The sequence below is a fragment of the Zeus faber genome (assembly GCF_960531495.2).
Source record: "Zeus faber genome assembly, chromosome: 3".
Lineage (NCBI taxonomy): Eukaryota > Metazoa > Chordata > Actinopteri > Zeiformes > Zeidae > Zeus > Zeus faber.
Genome location: NC_137190.1, coordinates 17,925,151 through 17,950,638, shown reverse-complemented (window position 1 = coordinate 17,950,638; position 25,488 = coordinate 17,925,151). Strand labels below are relative to the sequence as shown.

The following is a 25,488-nucleotide window of genomic DNA, read 5'->3' as shown; positions in this document are numbered from 1 at the left end:
AAATATAAAGTCGAATATTTGACATGAACCGAATTTTTTTTTTTTTTAGTGTATTGGCACTCCAAAGCAAAAGGCGGCAGTAATGCGCCGGGCGCTGGATGACGCCGCCATGAAAAGACGAGACGGAGAAAAAACAACAACAACAAAAAAACAAAACAACGACGTCATTTCCGTCGTGCCGCCCAAACAGCGCGGGAATATCGACACCCAAACACACACACACACACACACACACATACAAACACACACTCACACACACACACACGCAAACTATGGACCCCTCAGAAGTAGAGTTTCTGGCCGAAAAGGAGTCTGTGAAGATTATTCCGAATTTCAGTCTCGATAAAATCTATTTGATCGGGGTAAGTGAGTGAGTTCTTCTTTTCAAGCCTTCGAACTGAAAGGAAACGAACGACGCGTCTCGTCCGTAAACCTGAAGAATACGATACAAACAGTGTTTGGATGTGAGCTCATCAGACACAAACACGGGCAGGTCTGTCTGTGAGTCAAAGATCGAATAATAATACATAATAATTAGTAGTGTTAGTGTTGGAAGTAGTAATAGTAGTAGTAATAGCATTATTATGAAACTCAAAGTACTTTACGTTGAGAGAAGGCAGTTGTTGTTTTTGTTGTTGTTGTTGTTATTATTATAACAGTAATACCCTTTATTTGTATGGCGCCTTTTAGACACAACATGCAAGTGAAAGTGTTTGACACTGTTTGAAAGTGTTTGACACAATTCCCCCCCCCAAAAAAAATCATTTCAGCGTGTTACAACCTTAGACCTAAAGTATCATGATCAGTCCTCAGCGAACGATATTCAGTCATTATTTTTGCTTGAATGAGTGGTCGTGGAGGACTATTCTTGAATTGCTCCGAGCTGTTCCGACATAATTCTCGATGCGGTCTTTCCGCTGACGTTTGAACGATCGCCGTCATTCCCCGGGCGAACGACTCCTCTCGAATCGCTTTTGAATTCACAGAACCCTCAGAGGATTGTCTCACAGTCGCCGGGTGCGACTTCACCATGTGAAACGATACGGCCGGCGCATTCCCACCGTCATCGGATTCTTTTGTTTTCAGGGTGACCTGGGCCCCTTTAACCCCGGATTACCTGTTGACGTCCCGGTGTGGCTGGCCCTGAATCTGAAGCAGAGACAGAAATGCAGGATTGTGCCGCCAGAGTGGATGGACATTGGTAAGGTGGAAACAACAAATCACTGGCTTTTCATAGAGCATATCAAACACTATACTATCCCATTTTAAAATGAAACTCTTTAAACGGTGCCCCTGGAATAAAGCCTAAAAGTGCATTAGTTGGACGCATGTTTCCACGTTCGTGGAGCCATTAGGTTGTCCCGCCTGTGATTTGTAAGGGGTTGACTCTATTGAAGACAATTATCTTCGGATAAATTCCCCTCTGGCGGTCGGACGTAAAAACCAATTATCGGATAACCGTAGTTGACAGGAAAACCACTACAGCGCTGATGCCGCGTTTTCGACGTCCGCAGAGAAACTGGAGGAGATTCGGGAGCTGGAGAGGAAAGAAGACGCCTTCACGCCCCCTCCCAGTCCGTACTACATGGAGCTGACCAAGCTGCTGCTCAACCAGTCAGTGCAGGCGCCGCCGCGTCACTCGTATCGTTCCTGGTTCCTCGCACGCGGGGCCGGGCTTTGACTCCACGTGTGGATCCGTCTGTTTCCTCCCCCCACAGCGCGTCCGACAACATCCCCAGAGCGGACGAGATCCGGACGCTGGTCAAAGACATTTGGGACACGCGCATCGCCAAGCTGCGCCTCTCCGCCGACAGCTTCATCAGCCAGCAGGAAGCGCACGCCAAGGTCAGAAGCGGCTTCCCCCCGCCTTGAGGTTTCAGTGTTGATCTGTTTGTATCATGTACCTTCCAAACCTAACCGCACCATATTATCTTTTTAGGACCAACTATTGTTGCCATAACTGATGCATCTGACTCCATTAATTATTATTATTTTTATTATTATTATTTATTATTATTATTATTGATTCATCTAAGTCAGGGGTATTCAATTAAAATTCAGAGAGGTCCAATTAGAGCATTGTAATGTCTAACTTGCTTTATGATTCAGAGCCATAATGAAGTAGCCTGGTATCAACGTCTGTATATAGTCAACAACTGACTGTCGAATCAAATAAGTACAATTTAATAATATTTAAACAATATTTATTATCAGGTTAATTTACCAGGTTATTTTCATTTATAATCCAAACCATCCCCATTGAACTGGATGGATTATAAATAATAAGTACTAATAATAAAGAAAAAATATATATAAAAAAATAAATTGAATAATAAATAAATATTCTTCTTTTTCAAATAAAATAAGGGCTGCATTTAAAAATAAAATACACAACGGAGCCTTTCAAAGATTTGCATCCTAAAACCTTGACCTTTCCCTTCTTTTTTGTTAACTCCATTTCACATCTTAACTAATCGAATAAACGAACAATTAAAAAATGAACAACCCTAACGATCGAAGGCCTTTAACACTTTTCTCTTTCTTTCCCTCATATATCACACTATCGCCACTTTCTCTTGTTCAGTGAGGAAAAGTGAGCTTCAGCTTGTCCTGCCAGGATTTTAAATCCGGGCTGGAACGGTGTCGTGTGCAGGTGCTCATTGAGCCTTGAACCACATGTGGTTTTAATGATGTTCGTTGTGGAGCCAGACGTGGTCCATATGCACAGGGCTACTTTCCTCACACCTGGCAAAGCTGCCTCTGAGACGTCTTTGGAGCCGGAAAGTGGCAGGGTCACTTCCTCCAAAAATGCGCCTTCGGGGGCCACATTTGATTGGAGATCAGATCTCATTTGGAGAGGCCCAGCGTTTGCCCACTTGAAGCGCTGCGTGGCTTCCTTTGAGGACCCCCTGATATCCTCGACGAGGAACCGGTTCTGAATGAACAGCTAATTGTGAACTTCAGCAAACCGCGTCGACAGCTTCGGCCTTGGACCGTGGTCCAAGGCCGAGCTTCAGCTTGTCCTGCCAGGATTTGAAATCTGGGCTGGAACGGTGTGGCTTGCAGGTGCTCAACAAATGTCTACAAAAGATGACTGCTCTCTCCCGCGCCGTTGGGAAGCCCCCCCCCCCCCCCTCCCGGAAGGAGCGAACAGCTGTCGTCGGGTCGCAAAAACTGAATCGTCCTCGCCCTGTTGCTTTATAAATTCAGGTGTGAAGTGATATCGACCAAAAAAACAAAACAAAAGCCGCAACATCGATGTTCTTCTCTTCTTAAAAGAGAGAAAGTGGCGTGGCCTTTTGGCTCTTCGAGCCGGTGCCAAGGAAAGCTGCGGTTTCCCCCCACGGACGGAACCAAAAGCGCTCCCGACACATCGCCTTCGCTGAGCCCTCCGACGCCGCGCCGCAGCGAGAGGTCGTCGGCTCTGCGTCCGCTTCTTTGAGGGATTCTCATCATAGTCGTGTCCATCGCTTCGGCGTGCCCGTCCGCCCGGGGTGGAGCACAGGAGACATGGATGAATAATCCAAATGGTAAGAGGTGAGCTCAGGGTTGTCCTCCTTCTTTGCCGCGTCTCCTTTCTCCCTCCCGACCACGGCAGGGGCTCCGTCTGTCGGGCGTTGAAAACACCCGTTTGGGCTCCGTCCCCCTGTTGGCGACCATCTCCTTCATGGCCGGGTGGATGTCCTCTCCTCTTGTCACTGGTCTGAAGGGGTGTGGCACGCAACAGGTCTTCACAGAACTCCTCCTCCTTCTCCTCGTTGAAGGACCTTCCGTAAAACAACGGCTGAGCGTGGTGAGACACGCCAGCGGACTCCTCCACAGCCGAGCCTCCGCACGGAGCCTGAGGGATGGCTTCGTCCCGCCGTCCGAGCGCACCCTGGGTGGGCATTTCCGCCTTCTCTGCGTCCGATGGTGCCAGGCATTGTTATTTATTTGTTCACAAAACTCTTCTCTTTGGTTTCCCCTCAAATGAGGTTTCAGCTCCCGTGCTCATGCACCCCTTCGCAACCTCTCCGTCAGTGAATGTTTTTGTTGTGTTGACCCGAAATCCAAGCAACTTTAAGGGAACATTCGTGAGCACGTTGTCGGGCAGCGAATGAATGTGTTAGTATTCGATTGGCTGAGTGACATCACGCGAGATGATTTACAACACATGCATTTTGTCCGGGGCGTTCCTGGACCGCTCCTCCAGTACCGTAAAGGCGATAAAATTTGTGCCGATTAAAATAGAAACGCTCCGTCAAAATGTAGGAATTCTCAATAATTTATGAGGTCCAGGTCCGGGTCCGGACAGGATGGCGCCTGGGTCTGAATCTGCCAATTAGTGACCTCTGATTTAAGTGATTCATTTAGACCCTTTAATGGCGGGTCAAGATAATGAGATATATTAAATAAATAAATATTATATCACAAGTTATCTCAACCCAAACTAAAATCTTGAAATCATATGTTTACCCAGTCGTCTAAAACAGTAATTCTCAAAGTGGGGTCTGCGGCCCTTAGCCAGGGAACTTGTGAAAAGTATTTAAGAAAATATTTAAGAAATATTTTTTCTTTTTGTGTCCTTTGAAGGGGTACATCCTTTAAATGTGATATTATTATCCAATATAATTATATGTATATTATACATATATAATTGTACCTCATGCGTGCCTGTCTATACATTTCTCTTAATTTCTGTTTTGTGCGATTCTGTGGCTACAATGGTACTTGTTATTTGAATTGATGTTAATCCAATTGAAAACATTGTTTTTATATTCTGTATTATGAAATGGTGCAATAACCATTTCATTTTCTATTGTCGACAATGACATTTGATTTCGTGTGTGTTTGTGTCTGTCAAAAACACAATGTGATCACGTACCCCACATCATTGAAATGAATTGGAGTGACCTACAGACGACCACATAATTCAGCCAGTCAATGATTCTGATTCTGATTAATTCGCCCTCATTGCATATAGAAGTTTTTAAGCCGACGCCTCCTTGACCGTGTGTCCTCCACCTTGTAGCTGGACAACCTGACCCTGATGGAGATCAACACCACGCGCAGCTTCCTGCTCGACTCGCTCAACTCCATGTACAAGCTGCGCTCCAACCTGCACCCGGGATCCGGTTTGGGAAAAGCCCTAGACCACTGAGGGGCGGGATGCAGCGGGGCCGCAGGGGGGCCGCAGTGCAGCCACGTGGCGACTAAAAGACTTAAAAAGACTCTACAAGCGTTGACCTTTCAGAGAAACAAAGTGAAGCGAGGGGACTATCACCATTTTCTACTGAAGGAAGAGGAGTCTTTATTCTCTGTGCAGAGTTTAGAATAAAATATATTATTGCTCTTTTCCCTGTGGCTTGCATCTGTTAACTATTCCGTACATAAGGAATTGAATTGCATTGAATTGCTGTTATTTTACCTGTTTGAGGTGATAGTGAGGCTGTCGGAGAAAGAATACCAAAATAATTAGGTACTCCCTCCAGGGGATATATGGAAAAAAAAAAATGCACTTATATATACACTTATTTTCCTTTAAGGTTATATTGAATTCAAATGTAAACAACCCGGGAGTTTTCTGAAGGCGGGGTCGCCCCCACTCCCACAAAAACAAAGGAAAAGTTGGAGCAGTTTTGAAATATTTTAATTTCCTTTTTTGTTTGAAATCACAGCCATATTCATAAATACCTAATAACTACATTCAACAAAGAATATATTACATTACAAGGAATTCAAACAAGTACATTTTTTTTTTCATTTTATTTTAAAAACAGAATTTTCACAGCATCTAGACATCCTCCACTGAGTCAGGGGGCTATTGCGTGGGCTGACGGGGACGGGGGGTGGTGGTGAGGGCGGGGGCCCTCCATTGGCAGCTGACGTAGCGTGACTGGTGGGTGGCTGTGCACTCTGTTGGAGCTGGGTACTGCTGTGGAAAGAAGGCAGATCCCCCCCCCCCCGTCCCTTCCATCTGTCAACGGGAGGAACGTGTTTATTGAGAATAAAAGTCTCGCGCTTGAATGGAATCTGCGCACGGCCACGTACAAACAAAAGGAATCTGCATTATAAATAATGAAGGGGAAGATGGGTTCACCTGTGCATATACGCTGGAAGGACCTAACACAACATGTGGCACATTTCACTGTCGAATAAAACATCATCCCATCCAAGGGCAATAACGTGGCGGCGGGGGCGGCTCCCAAAACGACCGGGGGGGCCGCCGGGACATTTTATAGGTGGAAGGCGCAGCTGGCGGCCTCATTGACTCTTCCGACGGATTTTTTTGTCCCCCGTCACGAACGAGGTAAACACAAGATTTAGAAAAATAAAACCCAAGCTCAAAAAGCAAAAATCCAAAACAAACTCAATTCGACCGACTTTATTTCATCTCAGAGAGACGCCTTTGCAGTGAAGTTGAGTTTTCGGGGGTTCCGTCTTAAAAGCCCCTTCATCACGTCGAATCAACGCTCTGTAAACTGAGTACGCTGCGTTATTTGTATTATTTGGGGGGGTTGGGGTTGGGTCCTTCCATTCACACAGTCAAAGCACGGAACCAGGGCGATGCAAGTGCAATAAGATAAGTTCGGGTGCCGGGCTCCAGGGTTGACACTCTGAAGCTCCTCGCTAAAGGTGCAGTTTGTAGAATTTAGCGGAATCTCGCGCCGAGGGTCCGACCGAATACCCCTCCACATGACAAAAAAATAAAAAAACAAAACAAAAAAAAACCCCCTCTCTATAGAGCCGATGTTTGGTTTGTCCGTTCTGGGCCACTGTAGAAGAAGCATGGCGGTGCAACATGGTGGTCTGCGTGGAGCGTTAAAAACAGATAAAAACAGCTCATTCTAAGGTAACGAAAACGCAACGATTCTTATGTTCATGGGATTATACACTAATGCAAACAATATTTATGAATATTATCTTCCATTTCTGCCAAGTCCGTTCCGTAAATTCTACACACTGCACCTTTAAATCAGCCTGACGGGACCGAACAGCGGGGGGGCTTGGAGAGAGTAAAAACGTGGCGCAAAAAAAAAAAAAAAAGAAGTCGTTTTTAGAGAGATTTTAAACGCACCGGAGGTATCTCGCTCGAGCGAGACCTCCGGCCCACGTCGTCGGGCTTCCGGCGTGGCTCCGGACTCCTCCAGGACAGGCCACCGCGGGGCCGGAATTGAGGTGGAGGAGAACAACGCCGGGGGGGGGGGGAAGTTGGCCGTTCTGTTCAAAGTGTTGGCTGTGACTCGCTTCAGAGGAACGCCAAATCTGTCTCCATTTTGGCACTAGCTGCTGTTATGGCTCCTGTAGAAGGGGGGGGGGGGGGGGTTGGGGGCTGCTTGTCTTCGTGACCTTGTAAGGCTTGAAAAAAACTCCCCCCAAAACCTTAAAAAACGCAAACCCACGCCGCCCTCCGTCACCGCATCCCGATGGAGAGAGAGAGAGAGAGGGGGAGAGAGAGAGAGAGAGGGCGAAGGAAAAGTAAAGGCTCGAATGAGTGGATAAGGCCCGGAAAGAACTCGGGGGGTTACCTGATTAGCATTAGCCTTAGCGTCAGCTTCGGCCTTAGCCGTAGCGTTAGCGTAAGCTGGCTGCTGGGAGCGGCTCCGTCCACAGCCCTTCATCCGGACGACAAACAGAACGAGGCACAAACTCAACAGACGTTCCTGAAACCCCTCTCCTCCACCCGGGAAGAGCAGAACACCAACAAAAACAAAAACAAAGACAAAAGATGGATGCGGGGCGGGGCGGGGGCGGGGGCGGGGGGGTGTTCAAACAGAGGCACGCGGTGCTGTGGGAGCTCACGGCGGGTGTGTTTTGGGGACTTCGGGTGGGTCTGTGTGGAGGGGAGGGTGGAGGAACCGGGTCCCAGCGATGGAGGAGGGAGAGAGAGCACTGTACCTTGTTTTTCGCTCTCCCAAAAATGAGCTGTCGTGTTCTGGCCAGCAGCGGTACAAACACTAGAAGCAATGCGCCCACACCCCACCACCGCCTCCCCAAAAAAAAAGCATTAACATATATTTTTATATATATAATATATATATATAATATATATATATATAAAAATGGCAGGCTTTTTTTTTTAATTTTTAAAACATTGATTACGTAATAAAAACATACAAAATTCTTTTTAGTCTTCATATTATATACAATACAAGGCAGAAGCACCTTTAAAATTCTTAATTCTCAAATTTTTCTATTTTTGAAATAAAACTTTTTTTCCTTTATTCTCTCCAAAAAAATGTGCATTTCTCTACCCACGCACCCACACACACACACACACCTTTAACGTGAACAGTTCTTTGTTGTAACACAGTACCACCAGGTAGTTCTTCAGGGTTTCTTTTTCTTCTTAAGTGCATTTTCATAAAAAATAAAATAAAAGAGGCCAACGCAAGAAAATAAAAAATAAAAAAGGCCAATGCAAAAAAAATAAAAAAAGGCCGATACAAAAAAAAAAAAAAAAAGTAAAAAAGTAAAAGTAAAAAGGCCAATACAAAAAAAAACAAAAAACAAAAGGAACAAACAAACAAACAAAAAAACCAAAACAACAACAACAACTAACAAACCACCATCAGTTTGACTTGACTGGCCGGGGGGTGGGGTTGATGCTTTTGGTGACGTGGGGGGCGTTCCACTCTCCCCTTGGCAGGATTGTCTGTGTGGCTGTGAGAAGCAGGGCTCCGTTTACACTTTGTGTAAGTTCCGGTGTGTGTGTGCGTGCGTGCGTGCGTGCGTGTGTGTGTGTGTGTGAGTTTAAAACCTCAGCCCCTGCTCGGTGCGGTGGCGTTGGCAGACACAAACGAGCGTGTAATGGCGGCGGCGGCGGCGCGTCCAGAGACACCTTGTCCTTCATCGTTTGGTCCGTTCGCCCGCGCTCCGTCTCGCCAGCCGCAGCTTCTCCTCCGTCGGGGGCGACAGGAAACAAAACCCCAGGCGTGTGTCTGAGCGGGGGCGGCGGTGGCGGCTCCGGTGGTGGTGGCGGTGGTGGCGGTGGTGGCGGCTCCGGGGCCCCGGGGTCCCGGGGCAGGGTCACCTGGGGGGGTAGCCCTTGTAATGGCTCTGGACTCGGGGCCAGTGCGTCTGCGGCAGCGTCAGGCACTTCCTGAAGTGCTCCAGCTCGGCCTGGAGCTTCTCCCGCTCCATGGCCAACTTCTGCCTCTGGGACAACAGCTCCTGCATCACCGGGACACAAACAGCTTTTCAGGTTTGTAATTATTAACACCCCACTAATGCTACATTAAAAATTAAAAATCAAACCCCAGCACATATGGTGTCCGGGGAAACTGGGCAACCGTCAATGTCGAGCCTTGACTTTTTAATTATTACAATTTTCTAAATCTGTCTCTTTGCATTGTTGAACAAGTGGCGTCGCCCAAAGACGGGGAGGGGCAGCACACACGCACACGTGAAGAGGTGGAACTTTGCATCTCCTCGAGGTTTTCGTGCAACACAGTAAAATCAAATGCAAACGAAAGACGGGTTTGGACACATGCACACACACACACACACACAGCCGCTTGCGGTGAAGCTGTTCGTACCGCCATGCTGTGAGACAGCTGCTCGGCCGTCAGACTCAGGTTGTAGTTCTGAGCTTCCAGCCTCCGGCACTGCGTCTGCAACACCTGCCGCTCCGTGCTTTGCTCTGGGAGAGAGGAGAGAAAGCTGTCGGTTTGTGTGTCTATAGAAAACTCTGGAATTTATTCAATTTTTTGTTGAATTTGAACTTCTGACATAAATCCATAATGCCCTCTGGAGTGTATAGTAAAGACACTCAAACACCACCATCTAGTGGTAGGAGATCGCTATCGCAATTTATACATATATTAGATATTGCAAGATTATATGCAATTTGTTATGTTCTTATAACATAATAATCAAATCCCACAGTCTAATTATCTGAGGTACAGTACAAGTAATAGATCAGATTTGTACTTCAAGATATTAGTAGTGAACCAGAACCATCAGTAAAAAATATTATTTTCGGTATTCCTACATTTTCACAATTTTTTTTTTTTTTTAAATCAGCTAATAACACAAAATCGCCAGTGATATAGACGTGCACGATGCATACCTTCAATGTATTCCTGATAGGCTTCAAATATCGATTCGATCCCCTGCCACTTGGGCCTGGGAACTTCCTCCTCGTCTTCGTCGTCTTCGTCCGAGTCCTCGGGCCCGGACACGTCTTCCCTGGTCCCGTGGGCGTCCCGGTGGGGGAGCAGGGAGAAGTGCTGACCGTTGGGCTGGGCGTGGGCGTGGGCGTGGGCGTGGGAGTGGGAGTGGGAGTGGGAGTGTGCAAGGGGGTGCGGGTGAGGGACGGAGTGGGCGAGCGAGAGGGCGAGCGACTGGGACGGCCGGACGGGGGCGCTCTGCAGCTCCGGAATGTTGTAGCGAACGGAGGAGTCCTGTAGCTGCGACGACTCTGGCGTCCCCGATGCTCCACCTGGAGGCAGAGGGTTAGAAATGAGGGTTATCAAGGTTACCCGGGGCGAGACTTTACTTCATATAAATTCGGCTTCACAATTCATACCATAGGTACTATATGTATTATTATTCCTGTACATCCATGCACAGTGTACATTCATTCTTATGTATTTAGATTATGGGCTATTTTAGATTTTCTTGGATGTACGTATATGTTTCCTGATTCCATATTTTTTGATTATGGATGTTTTGTCCTGTATTTTCACTATATATGTTTTTCGTTTACATTTTTGCTTTTCTTGTAAATATTGTTTTCCTTATTTAGAATAAAGAATAGAATATATATTTTTTATTTATTTTCCTTCCTACTTTGTTTTGCACATTCTTCTGAGTTTGCCTTTTATCATTTGACTGCTCAATCTTGAAACTTGAATCTTGAACTCATGTGTGTGTTTTTACCATTGTGTTTATATTTTTTTGTTTATGCTGCATTTTAATTGACAAAATAGAGAAAAAAAAGACTCACAATATCAATATCACTATAAAAATTCACATGTTGACACCAGAGCTTGCCTGGAGTTATATAAATACCTCCAGTAAGTAGTATTAATACTGAATTGTGACAGGTCTCCTACCTTTATGTTTCTGGAGCGCCTTCTGCGTGGACTGCAGCACAGACTCATGGAACTGCTGGGCAAACTCCTCAGGGGTGAAGCTGTCCCAGGGCTTGGAGCGGCCGTTCAGGCTGGCATGTCCCTCCTTGGGCAGCGGGGGGCCGCTCAGCAAGCCGGAGCCTTTCCTGGAGAGCGATCCGTCGCCGGGGCCCGACGACTTGTCCGCGTAGACAGCCGAAGAAAGACAAGGGGGTTCCTTTGGTCTCAGTGTGTCCCCGGGGGGCTTGGGATGGCCACCGGGGGAGGGCGGGCGGTGTGCCGGCGAGGGACTGTGTGGTCGGGTGGCGGACGGATCTTCCGATTCATTAGGGGTGTGAGCCAAGGCGGGTTCTGTCCAAACAAACAGAAAGGTCATGACTTCAGATGTGGCAATGATATATATATTCTTTACCCTAACATCAATGTATCCTCTAGATTTCATTAATGCAGCTGAGCTGCATCCTTCACTCAGTTGTGATCAACAGGGACGTATGGATTTGCATTTCTTACCAGAGCACTGCGCTGGAGGGCTCTTACACAGAGGATGCTGGGAATGTCTGATGGTATCCAAGGTTACGGTCTTTTCTTTAATAGCCTGAAGTAGCTCCACTACCCTTTCATTATCTGGGAGGGTGAGATTGAGAGGAGGGAGCGAGCGAGAGAGAGAGAGAGAGCGAGAGAGAGAGAGAGCGAGCGAGAGAGAGTGAGAGCGAGAGAGCGAGCGAGAGAGAGAACGAGAGCGAGAGCTTAACTTGCAAATCTCTGTAACCTTAGTCCCAGTTGTGTTCCTGAACCACAAGTCCATAAGCGCTGCAGTAGCTATGCATTATGCACTATCTGAGCAAATAATGAATATGTTTGTGTGTACGAGGCCGCGAGCAGCCATCTGCAGGCAGCACATCTCAAATCAAAGGATTAGAAGAGGATAACTGTAAGCCCACTGCTGCCACTCCCAAGGCCTCATCACTCTGTGTGTATGTGTGTGTGTATTATTATTACACCCTATCAAAAAATAATGTAAGTTGGAATTTTAGCTATTTATATTCTTTGGGGAAGCTAACAAAGTGTACAAACACAAAAGGGAATATCTGCGTGGGGGGCGGAGGGCTTAAATATGTGGTCCGATTTAGTGGTTTAACGGCTCATTTTCGAAATGCAAATTCAAGCTAATGCACTTCAATGTTAATTAATCGATTGCGTGGCATTGAAAGAGCACTGCATATTGGACAATTGGCCGAAAGGCGTCCCTCCCCACAGCGCTCTCTAAGGACGCCGAGCGGCGTCCGGTGCTGTACCTCTCCTCTGCTCCACGGTGATGTGCGACAGGCTGAACATGGTGAGGAAGCGCTTCTTCTCCTCCAGCTCGGGCGCTCGGTCCATCTCCTCGGGGGTGAAGCGCGTGCTGAGCGGGGGAGGCGTCCGCTTGGAGCCCGGGGCCGGCGGCGAGGGGCTCCGCTCCCGCAGCATCCGCCTCCTCTTCCTCCTCTTCTGCTGCACCAGCTCGTCGCGCTGCATCACGGTGGTCAGGCCGAACACGCCCAGGAAGTCCAGTTTCTGGAGCGGGAGAGAGGAACGGTTTTCATCAAAACACAACAATCTTCGAGCGCGCGCTTCGTATTCCCTGCGAGAGAAGAGGTGTGATGTGAAGGGAGCGTTACCTCCGTGGAGTCGTCCATCTTGAGCGGCGGCTGCTCCGACACCCTCCTCAGGTGAGCCCTCACCTCCTCCTCGTCGCTCTCGTCGTACGAGTCGTCCTGCTCGTAGTAGTAACCTGCGGCACGGACACCTCAGCGTCAAACATCCGCCAATCGAAATTGAAACTGGGGTGAGCCTGAGGGGCAGACGTCTTGAGCCTGTGCTCCAGGTACAGCTAGTGGGCCGCTCCCAGATGACTGGAGCAGTCAGGGTGGTTCATATTGGAGGAGAAAATCCCTGATACATTTGACCTCCAAGCCGTTGAACGTCTAAGAATGCGAGGAGGCGTCCGTTAGGAGTCGTGCGACGGCGGCTCACGTACCTTTCTCCCTCGCCTCCTTCCTCCTCCTCTCCTCCAGGTCCAGCTTGCTGACGGGCCTGCGGTGCTGCTGGAGGGACTCGTCGTAGATCAGCGTGGCGTCGGGGCCCGCGCTCGGGGCCGCCAACACTGGCCCCAGCCCCGACCCTGTGACTGGCGCCAGCCCCTGGCCGTGCCTGCCGGACCCCTGGTGTCCCTGGAAGCCCTTGAGCACGCCGCCGTTCTTCCCGCTGCCCCCCAGCTCGCCGTACTGGCTGGACAGAGACAGGGAGCTGCGCTGCTGGCTGAAGAAGGACTGCGTGGACTTCTCCAGCTCGGCCAAGAAGGTGCTGGGCTCGGGAAGGCCCGGCGGACCCCCCCGGAGCACGGGGTACTTCTCCGAGAGACCCCCGCCCTCCCTCTTGCGGACGCCGTCCTCGTACTTGGATGGCCCCGGGGGGAGGCGCCCCAGGTCGTAAAGGCCGACGCCAGGCAGCTCGTGGCCGCGCCTGGAGTCCGTGGAGGTGTCGATGAGCGAGACGGGGTTCCACAGGGTGGTGGGGGGAGGGTGGTGGTCCCGGGGGGGCTGGGGGGGCTTGGGGGAGATGAGGGGAGGCGGGGCGCCCAGGTGAGGGTGCAGGTCCCGGTTGGCAGGGTCGTGGTGGTTTGGTAAAGATCTGTTTGGAGACAAAGAGGACACGGCATGAACGTCCCGGCCCATAGTCTCCGGAGAGGGGACGTTTTGGGCTTCCTCCTCGCGCCGCTACTCTCCCTCTTTCTGTCAACGCGCTGGTGAGCCTGAGACAAGTTGTGTTATCAGGCTCCAGCAGAGTAGCCCAGAGGAAAGTGAGGACATGGCACGCGCTACCCTTCAGACACAGCGCTGCCTCTGATGTGAGCGGCTCTTTTAGCTCAGGTAGAGAGCGAGAGAGAGAGAGAGAGAGAGAGAGAGCGAGAGCGAGAGAGGGAGGGAGGGAGGGAGGGGGTCAGTACGCGGTCTACTGAGGGAGATGGAGAGGGACAAAGGGACAAAGAACCGCCACAGATAGCAGGTGGATGGAGAGATGGGACGGAATGGGGTGGAGATGGAGAGAGTCGCGGAATACAAGCAAAGGAGGGGAGATGCGAAGAAATACGTCCATCTTTAAAGCACGATAACACGCGGCAAACAGCGCCAAAGCTGTCTGCGGCGTCGGCCTCGGCGCGACCAATCAACTCGGCCGTGCTCGCGGTGATGCCGTCGCGCTACCGTCGCGTCTTTGATGCGCTACCAGTTCGGTTCTCACCCTGAGTCGGTCATGAAGCTCAATCGCTCCGTCGGCCCCTTTGCAAACAGAGGCACATGCAGGGTATTAAAAGTGGAAGGGTTTGGAGCTCGTATGATGCAAGGATTGGGAGGATTACCTGAAATGTAGCCTTTGTACAGCTTAGACACTCAAGTCATATACTGTACCGCGAAAGAGAGAGCACTGAGAACTCAATTTGTACCCAAAAAAATCGAGACATAGACACGGCGAGTCTGCTCTCATGTTTGTGCCGTACGGCCTGAGCGCAGTCATTTTGAAAATAGTTATATTCCGCAATCGTATGGCGCCTTTCCAGTGAGTTGAGGAAAAGTACCTTATATATTTTCCCATGCTGGTAAAGGGCTTTTCTACATAGGGTGTATGTGTATTATTACACTATCTAGGATTTTAGGCTTTTTATTATCTTAGTGTAAACAACAACAACAAAAATAAAATACAATACAATTCTTTGTATGACAGCTGAGATTTCACAGCCGTGACAGCGCGAGCAGGAACAGAGTTACACTGGATTTAATCCTCTCTCCTGCCTGAGGCCCACCAGCACCTGAGGCGGCTCATCTCCATAACACAGACAGAATCGGAGCCAAAATCTCCCTGGACGCGTGCCACGTCTGTACGTTAGCGTCTCCGCGGCGACTCGGACGAGGAGATTCAGGCGAGGGGCGGGGGCGGGGCTCTGACCTGTGCGTTTCGGTCCGGTGTTCCGGCGCGTCGCCCGTCCGTCCCAGGTCCAGGTGCTGCTCCAGGACTTGCTGGCGGAACTCCGACACCTGGTACTGGCGGTCCTCCTTCTCCTGCCGCAGCTTGCGTTGCCGCGCCAACCAGCGCTCCTCCTCGTTGTTCCTGTGCAGCAGCATGGTGGAAGGCAGCGCTGTCCCCACGGCGCCGGGCCCCAGGTAGAGGCCGTGGGCGGAGACAAGGCCCGGGACGGGGACGGCGTGATGCGACTGGACCATGGAAGGGTGGAGGACGGGCGGGATGGGTTTGGGGGCTGGGAGGGCGGGCTCTTTGGTTTTGTCTGTAAAACAGGAAGGAAAGTCAGTGTCTTTGATGGTTTTCTTTTTTCTACTTCGTACCTTATTTCTATTACAGTGACAGTGTTTGTTACCATACAAAATAACAGCCTTCACGCCCCATAAACCTTTATATACACTTGAAATAGTTTTAGACACAATTTTGCTCAGTAAACTCAAAAGCTGATATGAAAGTAATAATAAGTCGTATACAGAAAACAAAAACCAAAAGAATACATAGGAAAAAGCAAATTAAAAAATATATCAAATAAGAAAAATAATACATTTAATGAATAAGTAAAGCCATCCAAAAATGCGAAAGGATAAACCATTTGTGTGCACGGTCCTATGCATGAAGATGTGTGGCGGACCTTCCACCAGCTATTATGTGTGTGAAGAAAGTGCTCCCACAATTAATGGTTAATTGTCATATACAGATATGTATATTATATAGATATTAGAAATATTGTAGGTATATATTATAGGTAGGAATTATACATATTGTACTTTACATATTGTACTTTACAAAAGATATGTATCTTTTGCTGGTGTTTGGGAAAAGCGAGACGTTTTTGGGGAGGCGGTGCTACGGTAAAACCCACCGGGCCGGTTGGGGGTCAGCCTCTCGGGCTTGCTCCGCTCCTCCTGGCCCCTCATGGCGTGCAGCTCGGCCAGGTAGTGGCTCTCCATGGCCTTGGACGCCTGCAGCTCCTTCTCCCGCAGCGCCCGCTCCTTCTGCCTCTCCAGCTCCCGCTCCCTCTCCCTCTCCTTCTCCCGCTCTCGCTCCCTCTCCCGCTCCCGCTCTCGTTCGCGCTCGCGCTCCCTCTCTCTCTCCAGCTCCTTCTCCCTCTCCCGCTCCCGTTCCCTCTCCCGCTCCTTCTCCCGCTCCGCCTCGCGCTCCCGCTCCTTCTCGCGCTCCCGCTCTCGTTCCCGCTCGCGCTCCCGCTCTCGCTGCCGGAGCTCGTCCTCCAGCTGAAGCCTGCAGGGGTGGAGGGGGGGAGACGTTATGGAAAGCACAAGATGGACGACGGTGAGAGAAGCAGGGACGTTGTGTCATCTAAGCGCGGGCTAGCGAGTCGGCCAGGGTTTCTGCAGGTTTCATTTCATACTTCTTAAGACCATTTTAAGATAATTAAATCAATATTTTAGACTGATTTCTGGACAAAGCGTTTAGTAGGTAAGTATAAGGTTCTGCCGTAGAAATAGAATTTTATAACGTCAGAAAAGTTGAATGATGCACATGGACTCATTTTACTGAAGTAAATATATGGTTCAATAAAATCTGACAAAATCCGGTTTTGAGACTTTATAAGGACCTGCAGACCTTTGTGTGTGTGTGTGTGTGTGTGTGTGTGTGTGTGTGAAAAGTCGAAAGCAAACTTTTCAATGAGGCCTTGTGGATCTAATATGAGTGACGGTTCAGCAACTGGATTGCTGGTTTCGATCGTGATTTGAACGGAACTTACTTACAGTGAAATCAGTGAACGTTTACAGAGAAATACCACGGAATCCGGAGTAAAGCTCCAACCCCATTGGCTCAGAACTAGAGGCGTGGCTGCTCATTTGCAATTAAAGCTACACACAACAGCCCGTTTTGGAACACTGTGGTATAAAGGCATGTTAGAATGGCTAGAATGCATAATCTGACTGCCATTTTACAGCAAAAAAAACTTGCAAAAACTGTTTTGGCGACCGCAGAGATCTATATTAACTTGTGTAAAAAGGAGCAAATTAGGTCCTCTTTGAGACATTGAACACCCGTCTTAAGACCTCATATTTGGAAGACTGAATTTAAGACATTTAACGACCTCTTAGGATCCTGGAGACCATTTCATGACTTTTAAAACCTAATATTTCCAAGACTAAATATAAGACATATTAGGACTGTTTAAGAACCCGCAGGCACCCCGGGGTGAGCGGCAGCGGGTGTCCAGGCTTTTCACCTTTCGGAGAGTCTTTCCGACTGCAGCGCCGACAGCGAGGGGTGCGTCAGGTCCCCGGGGTAGCGCACGCCAGGCAGGTGCATGTGAACGGTGGAGTGATGGAGGGAGGGGATGGCTCCACCTCCCGGCAGCGGGTAAAAAGGTGACCTCAGCGCAGAGAGACAGAACGGGTCATCCATCCTAAGAGGAGAGAGAGAGAGAGAGAGAGAGAGAGAGCGAGAGATAAAATAAAGATGAGAGAAAGAGTAAGCCTCCCTCGTGGCGCTGGGCTGTTCACTTCATTAACCCGCGTGTCTTTTTCTCCCACAGGAGACAAAGACATCACAGGCTCCTCCATCTTCCCAGGATGAGACAGTCCCTGTTGGCTAACCTCCATCACTGCAGCACGACACCACAGCGTGTGTGTGTGTGTGTGTGTGTGTGTGTGTGTTAGTGCATGTGTTATATATGCTTCATTCCCTCATTAAATCCATTACAGCGCAGTGTGTGATGGGTGCTGCAATCCTTTAAGCTTGCTGAGCTGACACACCGGGGGAACAGCGCCTGCTTCGTAGCCCAAAGCGAGGGGCATCCCCCATCTCTCACTTTAGACACACACGCACCCACACACTCGACTCCCTTTCCCACTTGCACTGAAAGCAGTAAATCTACTGGCAATGTTCCGTATTGGCGCCATATGGGAAAAGGAGCCGGTCTTGATTTTCCGTGAATGTCTTTCCGTAAATTTCCCCACTCTTGATCTAGTATCATTTCCAGGAAAAATGCCTGTACAGCTGTGAATGGAAGTATGTGTGAATTTTTTTGTTTTGTTTTCAGGAAGAAAAAAAAAAAACATTCGGAAAAATGGCACGTCCGATCCGAAGCGTGGTGCTCAGCTGCAAAGACAAGAAGCTGGTCTTAAAAACGAGCCTGATTGTGTCGGGTTCTAGTCTCGCGCGACATTAAGACACCTCTTACACGAGCATTACGTAATGCATCCATAACAGCCATCGATGTGGGAACAGACTCCATGCGGAACTTTTCTGTAAAGGAGGTTGATGTGGGAAGAACTACCTACTGCCTTTGGCAGATATTTTTTTATCCAGCATATGTTACGGATTCCATGTGGGAAAGGGGATTCCCTGAGTTGTATAATGGTGCAGTTCGTGGCCTCACCTGTAGGGGGTGAAGGAGGGGTGGGGCAGGTAGCTGGGGTGGTAGTAGGCGGCGGGGTCCAGGCCCAATGGCAAGGAAGGCATGCGGAGCGCATCCTCGGCTGTGGCGTAGGGCCGGAACCCGCGGAGGTACTCCTCCGGTACGGCACCAGGGGGCACTCCGTGAGACAGCTGTCTGGGCAGGCTGAGGAGGAGGAGACGAGGGGAGGGTGCGGGTGAGAACAGGGCACTTTATTGTGGATTATATGTGGTTGCCTTAATACTCGGAATCGACCACACCCATGAAGCCGTGAGAGGAAACAACTTGTGAGAAGTTCCACCAGCGAGTGGAACCACATGAGCGCTGTGTGACTCACTTGAGGGGCTGGAAGCGCGAGTCCTGCATGACAGCGCCGGGGGTCAGACCGAAGGCATAGGGGTTTCCCAAGATGTGAGCAGGGACTGAGGGGCCACCCTTCTCCTGTGTGAGGGCCACCTCTGCCCCCAGGCGCTCCCTGCCGGCCCCACGAGGCCCCGACTCGGCCTGGAGGGAGGGAGAGGGGGAGAGAGAGAGCGAGAGAGAGAGAGAGAGAGAGAGAGAGAGAGACGGAGGAACAGAGGGAGGATTAGTCATTGTTCCCGAGGGTCTGTGACCGACACGGTTGTCCACGCTCATGGAGCCCGTCCTGAGAGCGGGAAGAATAGAAGCGGCAACATCCCTCCCTCTGCCTCTCCTCCTTTCACAGGCTGTCCCTCACACTCTCTCTCTCTCACACAGACACGCACACACACACACACACACACACACACACACACACACACACACACACACACACACACACACACACACACACACACACACACACACACACACACACACACACACACACACACACACAACTTCCCTGTGAAAGGAACTGAGAAACAGCTCTCTCGGCAGAGACAGTAGACAGTAAATGTGTGTATGTGTGTGTGCGTGCATTGCAAGACAGTTCAAGCGAAGCTCCATTTCTTTATTCTCTTCAACTGTAAACACGATAGGTGTTCCTTACGATCAACAGCCATCCACACCCACACCCACACCCACACACACACAGTTTTGTACGCAGGTGTGTCACAGATTAACAGATTAATTTTCCATTCTAACCCTCTCTTTCTTCCTCTCCTTTCGGCTGCTGGCCTGGCCTCACTTATTCAGCCCCACAACAAACAAACACACACACACACCCCCAGCAGGCGGGTCCACTGCTTCAGAGATACAAAGGGCCTCACGCCGAGAGAGTGGGAGAGCATTCCCGCAAGCCCCTCTCCCTCCCTCTCTCTCTCTCTCTCTCTAGGAAATGTGAAGACAAATCTAAACACAAAGGGGAAAGGGAAGAAGAGAGGAATGAGGAAGACGGGAGAAAGGAGAGGAGAAGCTGGGGGCGTCTGGGACCCTCGCCCCCGTGAACTGCAACCTCTGCCTTTCCTGGGATTAGAGAGACCCTCTCACAGCTGCCCACTGATAAAACAAATCCCATTTAGTCCGCCATTACCTCCACCCTCCTGCACCCAGGCCACTGACCCACACTGACACCGATGCGCCAACATCCCATATTGAACGCTCTCAATGTTTGAACCACCCCCCCGTCCTCCCCGCTGTCCCCCTCACTCCCACCCCACACCCCGCATTTCTCTCAGGCAGTTTAATGTTAGCATTTGCTCCTTGTTGTTTGTTGCGCTTCACTAGGCAGCCAGGCACACAGGCACTCTCCTTGCCCTGGCCCTCCCTCCCTCGTTCCTCTAACGCACGCACTGAGGAAGCGCGCCCACGCACGCACACACAGACACACACACACACACACACACACACACACACACACACACACACACACACACACACACACACACACACACACACACACACACACACACACACACACACACACACACACCTAACAGCTTCCCAAGCAAAGGGAGAAGGTGAGCTTTCCGTGCCGATGAGCAGCCATTTGGAAAAGTGGTTCAGATATGTCACAAGTAGTCAAAATCAGATACGGTCTGGGAAAAGACAAAATGCGGTGACCCTCGGCTATTTTCAAAAGACAAACCCACCCCCCTCTTTCCCTCTGTTCCAAACTAAAAGCTGTGACTGTCTCGAAGCCTTTAACTTGAGTGTTGGAACACCCTCCATTGTGACTTGGGGCAAGCTGGCAAACATTTAACAATAACTACATTTCAATCGTACGCCCACACAGATGCAGCGCACACTGGACGTGGCGGCACCCCTCACCCGCCCGCCGCCGTCCTTTGACGAGCGTGATGAAGTTGTACCAGTGCACCGTCCCGTGAGCCAAAAGTACATTTCAGGTACAAGTGGGAAACGTATCCTCAGTTCCTCAGCCTGAGATTCTGGATCAGAAGCAAATTGAATAAGTAACTATTTTTTAACTATTTTGTAATCCATCTCAATAGTTTCAGGTCAAATAAGGAAAAGAACATTTCATATATTCATTGGATCGACATTTGCCCTCCGATGCACCCATCGGCTCACATGAGTATTTTTGTATGTTGTATGTCTTTGTATTATTTATTATTGTTATTATTATAATTATTATTATTATTATTATTATTTTGTATGTTTTTTTCCCTATTATTTAAGTTCAAGTTCAAGTTCAACAGATTATTTATATTGGTTTGAAAGACTACTTCACAGAGCTATACCAGTCAGAGGCGTGGGGAATGTTTATTTGTAAAAGCAAACAACTGCTTTTGATCAGCAGATAACTTGTTGACTGCGCGTCGGCTTTTGGTGCCCGTCATTGTGTTCCCTTTTGGTTTAACGCTAATTTGATCGAACGCTGTTACATACCTAAGGATGAGAGAGAGACATTTTTTCGATCTCACCGTTTTCACTGCCACCTGCGTAACCCTGCACCCTCGCTGGACGTCCTTTCCTCATTTTGGGGGTTTGAGGTTTTCCCCTGTGCAACTGCGGTCTGAAGTTGCAAAACTGCACTTTCGGCGGCCATTTGACTGTTTGACCTATTTGACTGCCTTAAAGCACCGTACAAATGAACCCCAACTTTAACGTTTGACAGAAAAGTGCAGCAAAGTTACAGAAAAATACGGCGAAAGCGTGACTATACCTGAGTTGTCGTTAACTTAAACACACTTCTGTTACAGTCGACAGCCAACAAGTTCATCCTATTCTTAAACAAACCAAAAATGGATGGGGGGGGGACGAAAATACCTGCATGCTCAGAGCTGTGCGCCTATACGTTCAGATAAGCCTGTTTGCACGGCTGCATCGACGCTTGAAAACATTAACTTGCAGGAAGACAGAGCACTCCACCGCCCCTTCCAAAACTTCCTCATTCAGCCGCACATCTAGAAAAAGACTTTCAACCGGGAAAAGAGATGTCGCCTCAAACACACCCAGACACATTTCAGGGAACGTACGCACGCAGGAAATGCCCAAACGTGCATTCATTAGAGCTCATCCTCCTCCTGTGCGAGCTGGGGCCTCGCTAACCTCGTACTTTGGGGTTGGGAGACCCCGCACATTGAAAAGCACTCATTTAAGCCCTCTCAAATGGAGCCATGAATCCAAATTGCCAATTAAAAAGCAATTACAGGCAGCAGTGGGAACAGACTCCTGCAGTCATTAAAGCAAAATGCCAACGCACCAGCACGCCCCCCTCCGCCTTCCCTCTGACCCCCCTGAGAGACACAGACGCATATCTCCACCAGAGAGACACTAATCAACTCCTCTAATGCACGGAAAAAGTAAGCTCAAAGGCACGCGTGCACACACACACACACACACACACACACACACACACACACACACACACACACACACACACACACACACACACACACACACACACACACACACGCGCACATTTAAGGGATGCTCGACAGGAGTTGGTTTCAGACCAGACTGCTGCCTCTGCACATTTCTCAGTCCGTCTCATTTTTCTTTATTCCTCTTGTCTTCAATCAGTCTCTCTTCGTCATCTCCCTATCCTCCCTCTTCTCCATCCGTCTGTATGTGTTTTTGGGGATGTGTGTGTGTGTGTGTGTGTGTGTGGGTGTGTGTGTGTGTGTGTGTGTGTATGTGGCTCTCTCTTCCAGTCCTCTCTGCGGGGCATCCAGTGGAGTGAGACAAGAGGAACCCCACCCCAAGAAGACTGTCAGGGATTAAAATCTCACTCTTACCCTCCCTCGCTCTTATGTTTGCGCACATCAATCACCAATTGACAACCCCCCCCCCCACACACACACACACAAAAACACACTCTGCTACCCCCCCACCTCCCACCCTACACCACCATCTCACCACTCCCCCTCTCTGACGTTCCACAATGCCTCAGCCCTCCTGATCGGTGATTAGGAGTGGCAGAAGAGGGCCAGACAGAACTGTCTTTGTTTGACAGGGATGGTTAGGTTATCGTGTGTGTGTGTGTGTGTGTCTGCGTGCGTGCGTGCGTGCGTGCATGTGTGTGTGTGTGTGTGTGTGTGTGTGTTTGACTGTGCCCTACTTGGCTGGCTTTTTCTGAAGGGGCGGGGTGTAAATAAGGGTAGTGGGGCGTAAATGGTGAAGGGGGTAGTCGGGCTGACATTTGTCTTCCTCCTGTCCCCCTCGGACCCCCCCCCACCACCTCACCTCCTTTAACCTCTCTATTCTTTGGCCGGGTGGCCCCCGGACTGTTGGAGGCACCACAAACCCAATGACACGGCGGCCATGTCAGATGGACCCCCCCCCTTGCCCAGACATCCCCCGTCAAATCACACAAGACAAGACACACACCAACACTCTCACTTGAGCTTATGTGTGTATTTATCTCTTGAATTCTTCCTTCCTCTGTTCTCTCCCGTAGAAACACATTCCATGCGCAAGAGCGAAACCAAAAGTGTGTGACATCACTTTGGGAGAGCCAACCCCCCGCCCCTCACCTCCCCTCCCTCCACACCATTCTGGCTCCAGTTGACCTTTCAACTGAGGAAGGCTCATGGGTGAGGTGCTACAGGGTCCCCACGGTGGAGGTCAGTGGTCCATGCAAGGGAGGACAATGGCCTGGACGCTTCCACATGTATCGGGGGTGGCGGGGCGCTCAGTACACCCCCCACCCCCCAACCCCCCACCCCCCACCCCCAAATCTCTGGGGAACCATGAAGCTACTCTCTGTTGTGTTTCCAGAGTGTGGCTGTATGTTCCGGTGCTGTCCGCAACTGTGTCTTTGCCCTCGACCATTAGCCCTGAGCTGAGATAAGAAGGCTTAAAGCAAGGCCATAATCCATAATCCACTCCTTATCAAAGCAAGCAGCTCTCCCCCCCCCCTCACCCTCTCTGTGAGGCGGAGGAAGGGAATCACTTGGCTGCTTGAGTGAAGAGGATGAGGCTGGATGTGATGGGGTGGGGGAGGGAGGGGGGTGAAGACAGGGAGGTTGTTGCAGTGGGGTTGGGGTTGGGGGCTAAAAGCTGTGGACTCGTGAAGGGCTGAGCCAAGGGCAAGAGGGCTAAGTGGGCTGAGGGGTGGAGTGGGGGCGGGGTGGAGGGTGTTAGCACAGATGTTAGTTGCCGTTGAGGCTCTCACCTCGCCACCCTGGTGGCAGCTGGCATTGTTGAACAGACATGGGCATGGGGAGGCGGGGGTGGGGGTGCGGGAGTGAAGGGGGAGCTGGTGGGCAGGGGGGTGTTCTGGGGTGGGAGTTCATAGCGCTGTCAGCTTCATCACATGTACATATGTCAAATACATTCTGCCACGCCATGGGTTGTACAGTAGGCTGACTAGAAAATCCACTAATCCCCTGAGACCCCCCGCGTATGTGTATATTGCATTCGTGTGTGCTTATGTGCATGTCTGTTTGCAAACAACATGGGAATGTTTCCTTGACGGCCGGATAAGGAGGAGATGGTGCAGAGGAGATGGAAGGAAAACAGGCTGGAACACCCAGCTGAAAATAATCAAATGGAAGTGGAAAAAGAAGAGCAGGTTCAAGATCCTCTCTGAAGAGTCAAACACAGCCCAAACAAGCATTTCTATTTTGACCAGACCAAATGTTTGAAAGGATGAGCATCTTCAGGTTGTGTGTGTGTGTGTGTGTGTGTGTGTGTGTGTGTGTGTGTGTGTGGTGAGTTTTGTCACCTGGCGCGCCTCGTTCCTCCAGATGCCGTTGCTGGTCTTTGTGGGAGCAATGGTGACCACGGGAGGGGTATTTGGCACACTGTGGCCTCCGGAGGGGACCAGGACGGGCCCGGGGCCCAGGGGCCCCCTCTTGGGCGTGCTGACTGGGGAGCTGTGGTTCGTGGCCGGGGACGAGACTGGAGAGGACTCGCTGCTGATGGAGGAGCCAGCTGGAGACACAGAGGGAGAGTTGAAATGAGTACGTTGATAGAAAAACTAAATGCGTTGTGGTGTGTTCCAGACACCGCGATGCAGAGTAGGAACCAAACGTTGTGGTAACTGATTCATTAGGGACCAAATTATGGCAGCGGCACTGGAGACAAGACGTGCACACAGACACATCAAGAACGCTGGCCCAGGGCTCTTGCCAAGTGTCAGTGATCAGGATGCGCAGCGCCGTGTAAGCCACACAGCCTTGACGTACTGAAGGACACACATCACAAGAGCCAATACTACATGTGGCAACCACACACACCAGGGGGTAGGAGGCGGCCCAATGAGCTGCTCTGCTATACTGTAGCTGTGTCACATTAACAAAGCCCTCCAGGGAAACCCTGGTGCAGGGTCATGGTCTGGTCACACGCCTTGCTCTCCTCACATCTCTCTCTTTCTCTCTCTCTCTCTATCTTTCTCTTCCCACACATGCACACAGCCACCTCTGCTATTTCTATGTCATGTCTACCTACTCTGCATTTCTTTCTTTCGAGTCCTCCACCTTGTCTCCTCTCCGGACTGTATATCTCATATGTATATGTTGTCTTCTCTCGGTGTGCATGGAGCATTAGACAGTCAAACTGGGTCACAACACACTCACATACCTCCTGCTGTTCCCACTGCATTGGTAGTGTGTGTGTGTGTGTGTGTGTGTG

At 49.9% G+C, this 25,488-nt stretch overlaps 2 protein-coding genes across 2 annotated transcripts in view; one reads left to right on the top strand and one right to left on the bottom strand.

Moving 5' to 3' along the window:
• The first annotated feature begins 202 nt into the window (after positions 1–202).
• On the top strand, positions 203–5,283 carry gins2 (GINS complex subunit 2). The gene is made up of 5 exons (XM_079997367.1): positions 203–362; positions 1,087–1,201; positions 1,515–1,614; positions 1,719–1,845; positions 5,012–5,283. Exons 1-5 carry the CDS (start codon positions 273–275, stop codon positions 5,138–5,140), a joined length of 561 nt encoding a protein of 186 aa, XP_079853493.1. The 5' UTR covers positions 203–272; the 3' UTR covers positions 5,141–5,283.
• Positions 5,284–9,009: 3,726 nt separating this feature from the next.
• The window catches only part of gse1b (Gse1 coiled-coil protein b), a gene marked incomplete at both ends in the record, with an annotated part of 61,064 nt that continues 44,585 nt past the window's right edge, over positions 9,010–25,488 (bottom strand). Inside the window, 14 exons of the mRNA XM_079997562.1 lie at positions 9,010–9,153; positions 9,519–9,622; positions 10,052–10,423; positions 11,040–11,408; positions 11,568–11,681; positions 12,353–12,611; positions 12,716–12,828; positions 13,075–13,727; positions 15,039–15,375; positions 15,973–16,349; positions 17,314–17,493; positions 18,469–18,651; positions 18,824–18,990; positions 24,581–24,789. Coding sequence (XP_079853688.1) covers positions 9,010–9,153; positions 9,519–9,622; positions 10,052–10,423; positions 11,040–11,408; positions 11,568–11,681; positions 12,353–12,611; positions 12,716–12,828; positions 13,075–13,727; positions 15,039–15,375; positions 15,973–16,349; positions 17,314–17,493; positions 18,469–18,651; positions 18,824–18,990; positions 24,581–24,789 — 3,581 coding nt within the window. The remainder of the gene's footprint in view (positions 9,154–9,518; positions 9,623–10,051; positions 10,424–11,039; positions 11,409–11,567; positions 11,682–12,352; positions 12,612–12,715; positions 12,829–13,074; positions 13,728–15,038; positions 15,376–15,972; positions 16,350–17,313; positions 17,494–18,468; positions 18,652–18,823; positions 18,991–24,580; positions 24,790–25,488) is intronic.

Bases quoted from the DNA above. Each gene is read 5' to 3' on its own strand.
- gins2 (XM_079997367.1), top strand. From the start codon at position 273: ATGGACCCCTCAGAAGTAGAGTTTCTGGCCGAAAAGGAGTCTGTGAAG. The intron at 1,615-1,718 runs GTCAGTGCAGGC...CTCCCCCCACAG, and splicing joins ACCAAGCTGCTGCTCAACCA to CGCGTCCGACAACATCCCCA. The intron at 1,846-5,011 runs GTCAGAAGCGGC...TCCACCTTGTAG, and splicing joins AGCAGGAAGCGCACGCCAAG to CTGGACAACCTGACCCTGAT.